The sequence below is a fragment of the Panthera pardus genome, unplaced genomic scaffold (genome assembly GCF_024362965.1).
Source record: "Panthera pardus isolate Hobbes unplaced genomic scaffold, ASM2436296v1 HiC_scaffold_22, whole genome shotgun sequence".
In the NCBI taxonomy this organism is placed as follows: domain Eukaryota; kingdom Metazoa; phylum Chordata; class Mammalia; order Carnivora; family Felidae; genus Panthera; species Panthera pardus.
In genome coordinates this window covers 30,398,143-30,411,385 of record NW_026526788.1, presented here as the reverse complement: position 1 = coordinate 30,411,385, position 13,243 = coordinate 30,398,143, and the positions used below count along the sequence as shown (strand labels likewise).

Below are 13,243 nucleotides of genomic sequence, written 5' to 3'. Positions count from 1 at the left end.
TTCAATGCCAGCCCTTCCACCCACAGCCTCCAGGGCCTCACTGTTCTATTTCCAGTTCTGTGGCTATTTTAAGGACTTGCCTCCCTCAGGGCCTTTGCACATGCTGTTCTCCCATGTCCAGGGTGCTCCTTCCCATTCCTTTTTCTCTTAGTTAAACCGTCATCCCTCAGGCCCTGGTTCAAGTCTTTCTCGGAAGGTCTCAATGATCCTCAGCCTGGGTGAGATGTTGTTACACCAAGGTTTCTCAGAGTCACTGGCACTGCCTTTTTGCAGCACCGATTGCCAAGGCAATTTGTTAATGACTCGAGTGATTATTTAAGCGTATGCTCCCCCGCTAGACTGTGAGCTACAGCATGGCAACCACTGTGTCTTTCTTACTCCTGTTTATATCCCCGGCAGCTGGCGCCGTGCCCAGCATAGTGCAGACGCTCGACAAGAATGTGTTAAAGGAAGGTAGGAGGCAGGGAGATAGGGAAGGAGAGAGGAAACTAAGGAGGGAGAGAGGCAATGAAATGTGGAGGGAAAGAATTAGAGAATTGGGTTTGGACCCTCTTTTGGATCCTCCCTGGCTGTGTGACTTGAGGCCAGTTACTTAGGCTATCTGAGCTTCCGTTTCTACAGCCGCCACGGAGCTCCTAGTAGGATCTGGAGCACAGGGTTATAGTGACGATAAATGAGACAACACACGCATCGCGCTTAGCCCTGTGCCCACCCCGTAGAAAACCGTCAATTAACGTTAGCTGGGTCTGAGGAAGCTGAGTTTTCAAGGGTCCTGTGCGATGTAGGAGAGGCTGGGGCAAAGGCCAGGTCTCCCTACCCACCCCCGAAGCTATCCACCTCTTCTGGCGGGCAGGGTTCTGGCCTCCCGTGCCCTGGGCGCACCCCAGTTGTGGGAGCAAGACACGCACCAGAGCCGGGCTGGACGGGGAGGCGGGGAGCCTGCACGTTCTGGCCAGTGGCAGGAGGGTTGCTCCCAAAGTAAAGGTGACCACCCCGCGAGGCTGGAACGGATCCCAGCCCCGGGCTGGCCCATCTGCTCTTAATGGCCCAGCAGTTCCGCTGCAAAGTGGCCCCCTCCCCTGGAGCGGGCGGCCCCTGACAAGAAGAGGCCTTTCCCTTCTGGAAGGAGTGGCCTGGGGGAGACTGTAGAGATGGCAAATTCCTTTAAAAGGCTCCGTAGAAGGTGGAAGGGACCCGGAAGCGGGTGCGGGTAACAGTCTGCTTCTCCGAGTCTGCTCTGTGCCCAACGGGGGCAGGAGCGCCCAGACTCCAGAGCCGGTTGCAGAGAAAGTACCAGATGGGCTCCCCGCCCGTGTGAGTGAATGCAAACTGAGCCCCGAGGCCAAGACCAGTGGCAGCTGGGGAGTTTGGGAGCACCAGCCTCTGCCCCCGTGGGACACTGGCGACCTCAGACTCTCTCTGCACCTCCCTTTCCTCATTTATCAGGTGGAGAAGCCTCCTGCCCAGCTCTCCCTGCTGCGTTGATGTCAGGACCTAGGGGATGCGTTGTGTACAGCTGGGGAGCCACCTGCCTGTCCCTGTGGGCCCCCTCTGCTGGGCGGTGCTTGGCTGGGGCCCATGAGGCCTGGGCTGACCCCCCACCCCTCAAGGGAAGGCAGGAAAGCTGGGGGTCTTACCATCTCTCCTTTGGGTCCGGGGTGGCCCTGGAAGGAGAAGAGTGTGAGTGCCAGGTACACGGCACCCCAGAAGCCACAGCCTGCCCCGCGTGGCTGCTCCCTCCATCACCCACTGCTCATTTTGCACGTCTTTCCTCCTCACCTGTGTTCTTGCTCCCTTGAGCTAGCACCCCGTCCTGGACCCACTGGCTCAGACATGGCCATTTGCCTGCCGCCTTTGCTGGGTCTTTACTTAGCAGAGGCCAGCCCCTCAAGAGCCCTGCCCCAGGCACATAGCCGGGGAAGCTTTGGGGGATGCCAGTTCTGGGAGAGGAGACAGATGGCCACTAGACCCTTCGCTGTACTCAGCTCTGGCCTGCAGTGGGGGACTGACCAGGTGGGCGGCCAGGCCCTCATGTGGAGGATGCCAGCTGTTCGGGGGTGAGGGAGCGCGTGGGGGCACTGGCTGCCTTCCCTTGTCATCTCTGAGGGCATCAAAGGTGCTGAGCTCTCCCCCAGCTCACTCTTTCCCAGGAGTGGGAAGGGGTCTCTTTCCCCCCCACAAACATTTGGGTCTCGGGCCCACATTGAAAGGATTGAAATGGACAGAGAGAGGAGCCGTGGACGGGGGTAAGGAAACTTGGGTGTGTGGGGGGCTCAACCGGGATGGGAGACCCGAGGAGAAGGGGAGGGGCCTTGGGGAGCAGGTGCCCAGGCTCCATTTAGAGTCAGTGCCTTGAGCTCTCCGCCCCTCTTCTCTCCCTGCCACCTCCTTGCCTCACTCCCTACCGCAGCCCCTTCCAAGGGCACCCCAGAATCACCAAATTCTAGGAGTAGCTCTCGCTCTGGATCTGAGAGCTCAGCTCGGTGGCTGTGCATGGGCTTCTGCCCAGGGGAGGCCCGCTGGGGCCAGGGGCACTTCATTCTAATGGCCCCTCCCCACCTCCCATTGGCAACAATTTCCGGCCCCAGGAACTTTCATTCTATCTGGAGCTCCTCCCATGGAGTTAGGGTCTTGCAGAAGGACTAAGGACCCCGAGAGGGTGCACTCACCGGTTTTCCATCTAGCCCGATGGGACCCTGAAAGAGGAAAGAGGCCAAATGTGAGGATAGCATCACAAGTCTTCTGCCAAAGAGGCAGCTCGGGGCAGTGGTTAAGGGCACAGGTTCTGGACTCCAAGTTAGAGCTCAAGAGTAGGCTCGACGACTTACTGGTTTGGTGACCATGGGTAAGTTGAAGCCTCAGTTTCTTATCCTAAAATGGGGATGAGACTAATAGAGTCTTCCACGAGGGGTCTTTGTGAGGAGTGAATGAAATGCCCCCTGTCCAGTGCATGGAGGACAACCTGATGGGTGACAGTCGCCATTGCGATCACAGACCTCCTCTTTGCTCCGAGTGGAAAGTGAAATGTATGTTCCTAGAACGCCTGGGGCTGGCCAGCACCGGGGCCTGGGGAAAAGGAGAGCCAGCTCCCTCTTAGAGCCTATGGTAGACCCCTCGGGCAGGGGTCACAGGACATTCCGATGGCCACCACACAGCCTCCTGCAGGCGGATCTGCTCTCCACGCCAGGTCGGAGGTTGCTTCCCTGAGGCGCATCGTCTGTTCCACATTCCAGTGTCCTGCTGGGGCTCACCCGGCCTGTGACTTCACTCGCCTGTCCCTGTCCTGCTGTGTCTTCCTCTCTTCCTCTCCCTGCGATTTTCCCTGCACTCGGGGCCAAGTGCTAAGCTGCTCTCCTCGGCTGCTCTCCGTGAGAGGCTGCAGGAGAGGGTCCTTACTGACCAGGGTTGGAAGGTCAAGAGCAGCTTGAGGGCTGGCCCCACATGAAGTTGAACCCAGCCAGGCCCAAGGGTCACCGGGGACACAGCCAATCTCAGCCCTCCCCACTTACCGGAAATCCAGGAAAACCTCGAGCGCCCGGCTGACCCTGGAAAGAGCAGGAGAGGAGAGAAGATGGGAGCTAAACCAAGTCCCCTGGTTCACTTTCGCTCCCAGGGGGCCTGTGGTTTCCCTCCCACTGCTCTGGGGTCATCTGTGGGAGATGGACAAAGATGGAAATGAACACCAGAGAAGCCTCCTTCAGGGACGGGGGAAGGGGAGCAGCAGGGAAAAGGAGATGCCAGCACCCCTCGGGGGTTCCCGGGGTGGGGCTTCACTGCCTCCATGCTCTGGAACCCCGACATGGGAACAGGTGGCTGGAGAGCAAGAATGGTGGGGACCAGCCTGCAGCACCCCAAACTCCTGTTCTGCGATCTCCTGCGTCCTTTTTATTGACACAGTCATCACCCGTGACCCCTTATGTGAGGTTGGTTTGGGTATCAGCAGATATCAGAACCTAACCTTAGGAATGTGTATTTCCTGACCCACATGGGTCAGCTTGCTGGCTTTTTTTATCCACCCTGGCCAGCAGGACTCCCTGGTTGGGTAACCTCTGGGTCTCCCAATCTTTGTGCCCATTCACGCCCACTTTCCTGGAGGTGTAGGTGTTTGGGCTGGAGACTAGAACCGGCTGGTCACAGCCCGGTGGCTTGTGGCCAAGGCTCAGGACAGCGTGAGGCCACGTGGACCCAGGGGCTGAGGAGGGCTAAGCAGGAGGTCAAGGCTGGCGGTCTCTTCTCCTCACGTATCGTTCACAGCCGACCTCAGTCTCACCACTGGCCCCACTTTCCCTACTCTTTGCTCAGGCACACGCTCACCTGCTTTCCCTGGACACACCGCACCTTTCACACGGTTAGCCCTCAGCCTGGCATCCCCCTTTGACTGAGATGGCTACAACGTCCTCTCAAGCTCGGGCTTTTGAGCCTGGCAGACTGAGTTCTAGTCCTGCCTCCACCCGCGGCGGCTGTGTGACTAACCTCCTTGGACTTCCCTTTCCTCATTTGGGGGTGGGGATCGCAGGATAACCTCACAGCGTCATTGAACTACATTCGATGACACTGGGAAAGCCGGGTGAAATGGTAGCTGTTTGTTGGACTGAATGGAACCTAGGAGCACCAGAATGAAGCAAGGTTGCTTTGACCCGGTACGCCTTCGGGTCAATGGAGGATGGTCCCTGCCGAGGGGTGGTTTCAAAATCAGACCCCATTCGGAGGCAGATTTCTCTGCATCCATCTGCTGTGAACCTAGAATATCTCCAGGCTGCTTGGAGAATTAATCTATGCATAAATTTATAATCCATAATTATAATATGATCCCAATCCCAGTGAACTGGGTTGTTGCTGGAAGCTGCTTCCTCGAAGCCACGGACAGGAGTGCCCGGAGGCCTCTGCTCAGGGGACACAGCTGAGTGGGATGGGGACCCTGCCATCAGGGTGGGAGCACCAGTCAAGTCGGGAGGGAGCCGCAGCATACGACAGGGTGGGACGGGCTTGTGGCAGGCAGCCAAAGGGCCGGAGCGAGGAGATGCCACTCATATATCAGAGGGACCTGGGCTTCTCTCCTCTCAAGGATAAGTGATGCTAAGAATAGGCCTGAGGAGAAAACCCGGAAAATGTGTGGTGTGGCCTCTGGAACCTCCCAGCGTAAACTTTCAACTACTCTGAATGCTGAGAGGCCTGAGGACAAAGGTCAGGAGGACAGGATTCCAAGAAACATCTTCAAGTCCCACTGGGGATAATGTTTACATGGTAGGGATAATCACATGGTTTGCTAATTGCAGAGCCGGTCCCGGGAGCAGGATGCCTCCCCCCGCCGCAGAGCCAAATCTGGGGCTCACCAAGGCTTTTTCAAGGATCTCGGGAAGAATGTTGTCACTGACCAAATGGAAACTGGGACTCTACTTCCTGGAGATGCTGGGCTGGCTTAAGGTGCTCAGGGAGGCCTGGAACTGGATTTTAATCTACGTCTCTTCAGTTTCAGGCTGGAGTCGGACGTCTCTTCCAGTGTTTAATGGCCGGTCATTTACTTGTGAACTGCCTGTTTGTATTCCTTACCAGCAAGCTCCCCTAGCTGGTTTGTTTCCCATTGACCTGAGTACAGCTCTTTGTCAAGGACAGTAACTCTCTGAGAGTCATGTGTGCTACAGATATTCCTTCCAACTTGGCATTTGTCTTTTTTACGCTGTGTTTCCTGCCAGATGGAAGTTTTACGTGTGTGTTGACAAACTTATCAATCTTTTCCTATGGCTTCTGGGGTTTCGTGTCATGTGTCCAAGGGCTTTCCTCAGTGCGGATGTAATAAATGTTTGCTCACGCTTTGTCCTTGTATTTTATGGTTTCATGTTTTATATCTAAGTATTTTATCCATTTGGTATTTATTCTGATCTAACAAGTGAGGTGGACATATGCAGCTCTTTCTTTTTTTCTTTTTTTGGCTTTACCTTTTGGTGAATGGCTTGTCAGCTGTCCCCGCCTCATCTCCTGGACCATCTATTTTTCTCTTCCCATTGTGAAATGAAACCTTTGCCACGGACTAAATTCCCAGATGCGTTTAGCTTTATTTCTGGCCTCCCCATTCTGTTCTATTTAACTGCTCTGTTTTTACAATACATTTGATATGTAGTAAAACAGCCAGTCCCTTCCACCCCTGTCTCCTGCACTCAAGTTTTTCAGTATTTTCCTGACATCCTTATGAAAGCTTATTTTTTGTTGTTGTTGTTGAAAGCTTATTTTTTTATGAATGTTATTCTGTTGGACTCCCAACCCCATCAAAAGTTCACTGGGATTGGGATCATATTATAATTATGGATTATAAATTTATCCATAGATTAATTATGGATTAATACTATGTCCTTCCATATAAGAACAAGGGAAGTAAGTTTTATTTGTATTGTTCTCCAACATCTCTTCCCTTAATTCAGGGCCGGGGTAGAGAAGGAGCCAGGAGGATCCCGCTTTTTGGAAGTGGACCCCTGCTACCTGCAATTCATGCGGGGTAGACATACATAGACAGACAGAGGTTCTCTCTCCCTTCCCTTCTGTCTGACCCCTGAAAATGGATCAGTCCTGTATCTGCCCAGAGCCAGTCTCCTCCTCCAAGCATGTGCTGACTATCTTTCAAACAAGATCCTGCGTGGTCAATGTTTAATCGCTGGCTGAGATGACAGAGAGTGGGAGAGGAGAGTCCTGCTTGGCTCAGTATTTACCAATCTCTGTGGTGTAAATATACCTCCCACCACAGCTGATTTTAAGCTACCAACATGATGCCACGGAACAGAGGGATCGGAGGGGGGTACATGACCTGCTCTTGTGAGCCAGTTGATGAGGCAGGCAAACATCTCCCCTTGGACGTTACAAGAACATCTCAAATTCATCCTGTTCCAATTAGACTCCTCTTCCCCGGCACAATGTGTTCCCCTCTCTGAAGAAAGGCACCATCATCCACTTGGTGACTCGGGGGGGGGGGGGGGGAGGGTCAGGGGAGCTTTTCAAACCGCAAATCTGATCAAGTTCATCCTCCGCTGAACGCAAACCAAGGGCTCTCCACTGCTCTCAGGACAAAGTCCTGACTCCCGAACACCCTATCCAGGTCCTTCACAACTGGGATCCCGCTCCCCTTGCTAGCCTGACCCCTGCTTTCCTATGCAAAGAACTTTCCTGCTATCCCTCACCCGGTGGTTTATAAGAACCTCTCTTGCCCCAGCGGCTCCTCCCCAGCCTCATTACCTGGGAACCTCTCCTCAAACTTGATCACAGCTTGGTCATCCCCGCTTCTCGGTCTGCCCCCACCCCAAGGCAGGTGCCCCCCGCTGTCTGTATTATAATCACCATGGGGTTGCTGGTCTCTCTGCCAAGGGGCTAACAGGCTGTGGTCAGACTGTCATTGTCTACCCAGCACCTAGCCCCCAGTCAGTGCCTAACAACTATTAATGGAATGAATAAACAAAGAAACATAACAGGTGTATCGACCCAGCATGGCGGGTCTCCTTGCGCCCGAGGGCTGGGCGTTCAAACGGCTCCTCCTGGACCCTGAAGGAAAGCTGGGGGGTTCGGGGAGGAGAGAGCTCCCCTTGAGATGGGGTGTGTTTCCTAGCCTGGCAGATGACTTGACCAGGGTCTGCCGGGCCAGCCAATGTCCCGGCCTCCCCCTCAGTTTAATGGGGTGGCCACTCCAGCATCTTGCCTCACTGGAATGTGAACCATCCCTTTCCCAAGTGTCTGGATGGTTCCCCCTTTGCTCGGACTATTTAGGAAGAGATCAAAAGAAGAGGCAGGTGGTCCCTGAGAGTGGCAAGGCTGGTTCTTGTTAGGAGCATTTATTCTGAGTCCTTTCTGGCTGTGCGGAAAGCCACATGTGCCCCATAATCCTTGGCCACAGAGAGTTTGCCCGCCTAACCTCCACCCCTGAATGACAAACATCCCCTTTGTCTTCCTCTGTCCCCTGCTCTCACCAGACCTGGGTGGCTTCCGGGTGGCGCTGAGGTGGTTTCCCCGGTCTCTAGTGAGGACCCATCAGGGGAGACCACCGTCATCTGGGTAATGGTCACCCCCACAGACCAAAGTAGAAGGAGGCCGGGCTTGGTCAAGCCTCCGGGTACCATAAAACCTCTCCCACCACCAGCGCTGCACCCACAGGGAGAACTTTTTCTTCTCCTTAAGGAAAATCTCCCTTTTAAACATTTTAAAATTTTCCTGGCCCAGGCCACGCTCTAGCACCGACCAGCCGAAGGGACCTCAGGTGGGTTATGAAAACCTCAGTTTCCTTCTCTGTGAAATGGGCGGACGGGCCTGCCTCCCGGCTTTGTTGGGGAGGACTGGTAGAGGCCTGGGCAGAGGGGGGCTTTCAGCATAGGAGCTAGGATAAGACAGGTGCCCAGGACAGGTGCCCAGGAGACAGAAGTCATCACTGCTACCTGAATAGAGGGTCCTTTTCACCACTGGAGTCAAATGCAGTGCAGGGGGTGTGGTTCCTGACGAGGCCTAGGCACCGGCTGGGCCAGAAGCCAGGGGAGCTGGGGCAGACTACCACCCCCGGGGCCTGTTCTCCAAAGTAGGGCCTCGTCAACGACTTCTAGAGACCTCGTTGGCATGGTATCGCCAGAGAGGTGTTGGAGGGCCGGCATGACAGACACGACGGAATCTGTGGTCAGACTACGAGGCAGGCAGAGATTTCTCTGTGAGCTTCTCATCTTCTAGTGGCCCCCTGGCTGAGCACCACCTTCGCCAGGAGCAAGCGGGCTCAGGGCGTCCCTGCGGGGGCTCCTCTGAGACACACAGAAGCTCGTAGCCCAACGGTGCCGCGGCCACGTGAGCCCAGAAGCCCGGATGTCGGTGACCCTACGGCCTGGGGGTCTGCTATGGCAGCGGGGGTGCAGAGTGCAGACTCGAAGCCACGCGGCCCGGCCTGAGTGACCGAGCGTTCCTAGCGAACGGTCCTGGACAAGTCACACTGCCTCTCCGTGCCAGCCTGGCTTTTCTCACCTTTGAGATGGAGGTGTTAATAGCCCCTACCTGTGAGGTTCTCGTGAGGATTCGACGAGACACTGTGCGGAAAGGTCTTAGAATACCGCCTGCCACAAGTTAAGGGCCAAGTGTGAGCCCTAAACACCATCGCTGTGGTCTGAGCCAGAAAAAGTCTTGCCTGTGAAGCCATGTCTGTGCAGCCCAAGACCCCTCCGACTCTGTCTCCAGCGTAGACCCCCGAGTACCTGACCCCCGATCGCCAGCTCCGTCCTCTGGGCTCCCTCTGACTTGCTCCCGCTTCCAAGCGGCCCTGAATGGCCCCCCCTCTCAGCTCCCAGCTCTCAACACAGCCCTCCCCTTGGACATAACTTAGCAATGTGTTCTCTGACCCTTCTCCCTAGACTGTGGGTAGGAGAGACTCCTAGTTGCCACTGGCTCCCTCCGGCGAGGGCAGGGGCATAGGCAGGCTGGACCCCACCCATCCATGGGGCTAGCCTCGGACTCCCCGAGGCTAGCCCTCTGCTCCCCTCGGCTTCTCACTGCACAGGGCGGGGCAGGAAAAGTGCACGGCAGGGCGTGGGGATGGTGGCCTGGTCTATGGTGAAAACCCTGGGTGCCAAGGGTCTTGGGTTCTAATCCTGCCCCAGCCTCTGGGCCTCCCTAATCCTGGTCCCTCTCTGGGCCTCAGTTTCCCCTTCTGAGGAGGCTGTGTTAGACCTTCACTGAGGTCCATTCTACCCTGACATTTGGTGATTTGCTGAGGCTCTGTGGTTTGGGCCCTCCTTCCCGCAGTCCCAATATCTTCCCACATCATCACCCATGTCCACTTTTGGTCCCTGAGGAAGCATCTGAGGGGAAGCCTCTGATTTTTCCAAGCCCCTGCGAAGGGGCAGAGGCTACCAAGAAGTAGGACCCGGCAGTCTGCCCGGCAGGGAGCCTTTGAGGACGAGTGGTAAGTTGAGCCTCTGCCAAGACCGGGAGCGGGTGCTTGGGGCAGTGAATCCGGATGCTGGGGATCTGCTCCAGAAGCTGCCAGAAACAATGTCTGTCCCCTGGAAAGCTGGAGCGCCCCATCTGAGGAGGAGCGAGTACTTTCTCCCCCTTGCCTGTAAACAGCAGGGCCGCCTCACAGCTGCTGGTTTCCTGGCCAAAGGGTGGCCCTTGTGAACCCTCCTGAGGGGCTGTAATTTAGGGATATTTAGTCAGGCCTGGCTGGGTTGATTGTACTATGGGCGGTGGCCGCCAGGCCCAGAGGCACAGCCAGGATTTGCTCTCCCTCCAGAGCCCTTGTTATTAACTCGCCCGTCCCCCCACCCTGAAGAAGAGTAAAAACCACTTACAGGGGGGCCGCGGGGACCAATGATGGACATGCCGGCATCTCCTGGGGCCCCCTGTGGGAGAGAGAGAGAGAGGAGAGGGAGAGGGACAGGGGCAGAGGCAGGAGGGGGGGAGAGGTGGGCAACGGAGGAGGGAAAGAAAGGAGCTGGCAGGTGGGGAAGGGGAGCAGGGTGGGTGGGGGTGCCCAGGCAGGGGCCAGGAGGACAGAGGGTGTGGAGGGAGGCGGGGGATCAGAAGAGAGGAGACACAGGGTGCGTGGAGCATCCAGGAGGGAGTGAGAAGCAGGAGGAATAAAGAGGGAAGACAGGTTAGCGGTAGCGTATGGGACCAGGGACAGAGAGCGGTGGGACCCCAGGCAGAAGAGAGAAGAAGGGATTCAGTGCAGGGATGAGCCACAGGTGACATAGGGATGGGGAGGGCACACGGCTCAGCCACACCGCTCAGGCCCCAGAGGCCTCCCGCGTGCCCTGCTTGGCGCCCTCCAATCTGCCCAGCCCCACCCGAGTCTCAGAGCCCCCGTGGCCTTTTAAGCCCAGCGCAGCCCCCAAACGCCCATGTGGCACACACATCCCGCAACTGGTGAACCCGGCGGCCCCGTGGACGGGGCAGCTGAGGACAGAGGTGGGGACGAGACACACACTTGCTGTGTGGGTCCCGTGGCCCTGAGCCTGCAGGTGGGAGCTGCCTCGGGCCTCCTAGTCCTGCTGTGAGAGTCACACAGAAGGGATGATGGCCGCTGCTGGACGGGGAGCGCAGGTGCCGTCCGAGGGTGACCGGGCTACCGGATGTCTACACCTGTGTGTGTGCGCACGTGTGTGTGGTGGGGGCAGGGACGGGAGACAGAAAGGTGAAGGTGCGTGGGACACAGATGGGGGTGAGAGGTGATGCCCTGCTGGGAGGAGGGCGGCTGCTGCTTCCCACCAGGAACCGCCCCTTCCGGTGGAAGAGATGCCCAGGGCCCCCCTTCTGGGTCTTTACTCTGCCAGAAAGGCAGAGGACGGCACAGCACAATAGTTAGGAAGCCCAGCGTTGGAGTCAGACACGCCGGCACTCCTCTCCAGCCCTGTCACTTTCTGCTGTGTGACCTTGGGCAAGCCCTAGCCCTTCTCTGGGCCTCAGTTTCCTTCTCTGTAAAGCGAACTGGTTGGATGTGCTGCTCTCAGAATCCACCAGGGCTAATGCTCCAGGACGGTCTCTTGGGCTCCTGGCTTCCGAGGGGGCTCTACTCTACAACCCCGGGGGGGTCTCCCTCTGGGGCAGCACAAAGCATTTCTACGTGTGAGGGCACTAGGAGTGGGCTGGGGAGGGATTAGAACCAGCTGCGCCAAACAGCGATCGATCGGTGCTCCCCTCCCTCTGGGAAGGGTGAGTACAAGGCCACAGGCAGCCTCGGTGGCTAGGGAGACCGGCTCAGCTCGGAAGCTGAGGCCTAAGCCGGGAGTCAGTGGCCTGGAAGCTGGGCCGGGAGAGTCTGTGAGAGCAGAGTGCTGCGGCCTGCATGCTGGGGGACGGGAAGGGCTGAGATGGGGGCCTCGGAAAGCACCCCCGAAAGTCCAAGGGGAAGAGACTGGGGCGGAAGGATGGAGGGGAAAGCGAGGACTCACCTTCTCGCCTGGTTGGCCCTTTACTCCCTGGGGCAGCCACATGCAACACAGGGTGTAGGGAAGAGAGAGGCGGGGAGAGAAAAAAGAAAGGATAAGAGAGAGGCACACACACAAGAATCTGTGTTAACGGCACAACGACCAAACAAAAGAAATCACTGTGAAATAAGAAACAAAACAAAACACAGATGCTGACACGTGACAGGTTCCGCGTCCAACAGGCACAGCACCTGGACGGCTACCGCCTCACCCCCGGGCCCGGCCCCAGCCAGACGTTCCGGATAACCGAGAGAAGCAGTGGCCGGGGCCTTAAAATTAAGGCCCTCTCAGAGTGTGTGTGTGTGTGTGTGTGTGTGTGTGTGTGTGAGAGAGAGAGAGAGAGAGAGAGAGAGAAAGAAAGAGAGAGAGAGAGAGAGAGAGAAACCCACCTAGGTCAGAAAATCTGCCTGAGAAGCCATGTCCCCAGGGCCTGGGTCACTTGAGGTGGGGGAGGGGGGGTGGATAGGCAGGAGGCAGACTGCTGTGAGCCGTTTAGTTGGTTTGAAGGTCCAACCGAGTACCAAGCACAAAGTTTTGCCAAGCTTAGACACACTGAGAGTCCTCAGGGCCGGCCAGGTAAGACGGTGGGAGGAGGAGGACGGACAGTAGGACATAAACATCAGGGTGGATGGGGGATGGGTCCGGGAGGCAGAGGAAACTGGGGAATCACCACGGGTCCCTGTAACCACAGTGACTGACAGGTAGGCAGCTCCAATCCACGGAAGCCAGTGACGCCAGCTCTGTGGAACCCTGGGAGCAGCTCAAGCATTTCACACCCACTGGCCGCACCCCCTCCCCCCCCCCCCCCATGTCCTTATCAGGTGGCTCAGGTTAGGATGCCTGCTGGGCAGCCAAATGGGTCCACTGTCACATTTAAGTTAGCCCAAGTGGCACAAAAGCCCCCAACTGGCTTGGAAAATAGCCTTGTGTAGAAAGAAATGGGGAGACCTCCTGGGGCCCACCCTTCTGCCCCCACCACGGAGGATCAGAACTAGGCTCGGATGGACACTTCCTGGGGGCACATGTCCACAAGGGCCCAAGGAGGAGGGCAGAAGCAGGGCAGGACTTTGCGTTTTGCAGTCGCCCCCTGCAGGCTGGCAGGGGCACTCGGCGTAGAGACCCCTGAAACCTGCCTGTTAGGAGCGAGGATTGTGGCATCTGACAGTCAGCTTGGGTACAAACCCCAGCTCCTCCCCGATCCTGGGCAAACCGAGACTCAACATGCTTATCAATAGAACGGGTTCTTGCAGGGCTATGGTGGAGAACGTGCCGGCCCAGGCCACGCACGGCGAGCTCCGGAGAAAGGC

The 13,243-nt window shown here is 56.9% G+C and overlaps 1 protein-coding gene across 19 annotated transcripts in view; it reads right to left on the bottom strand.

The window, feature by feature from the left end:
* The window catches only part of LOC109264357 (collagen alpha-1(XIII) chain), a 79,956-nt gene that overhangs the window by 62,394 nt on the left and 4,319 nt on the right, over positions 1 to 13,243 (bottom strand). For 5 of the 19 annotated variants that reach the window (XR_002078703.2, XM_053888543.1, XM_053888544.1 and 2 more), the window contains exons 1-5: positions 11,901 to 12,180; positions 10,299 to 10,349; positions 3,510 to 3,545; positions 2,670 to 2,696; positions 1,638 to 1,664 (exon numbers count right to left, since the gene is read on the bottom strand). Coding sequence is in view for 15 of the 19 variants with exons in the window: in XM_053888543.1 (XP_053744518.1) it covers positions 1,638 to 1,664; positions 2,670 to 2,696; positions 3,510 to 3,545; positions 10,299 to 10,349; positions 11,901 to 11,942 (183 nt within the window). In the remaining 4 variants the exon portion in view is untranslated. Of the gene's footprint in view, positions 1 to 1,637; positions 1,665 to 2,669; positions 2,697 to 3,509; positions 3,546 to 10,298; positions 10,350 to 11,900; positions 12,197 to 13,243 lie in introns of those variants that run through there. The other 14 variants (XM_019444410.2, XM_019444404.2, XM_019444398.2 and 11 more) reach the window with 11 other exon arrangements.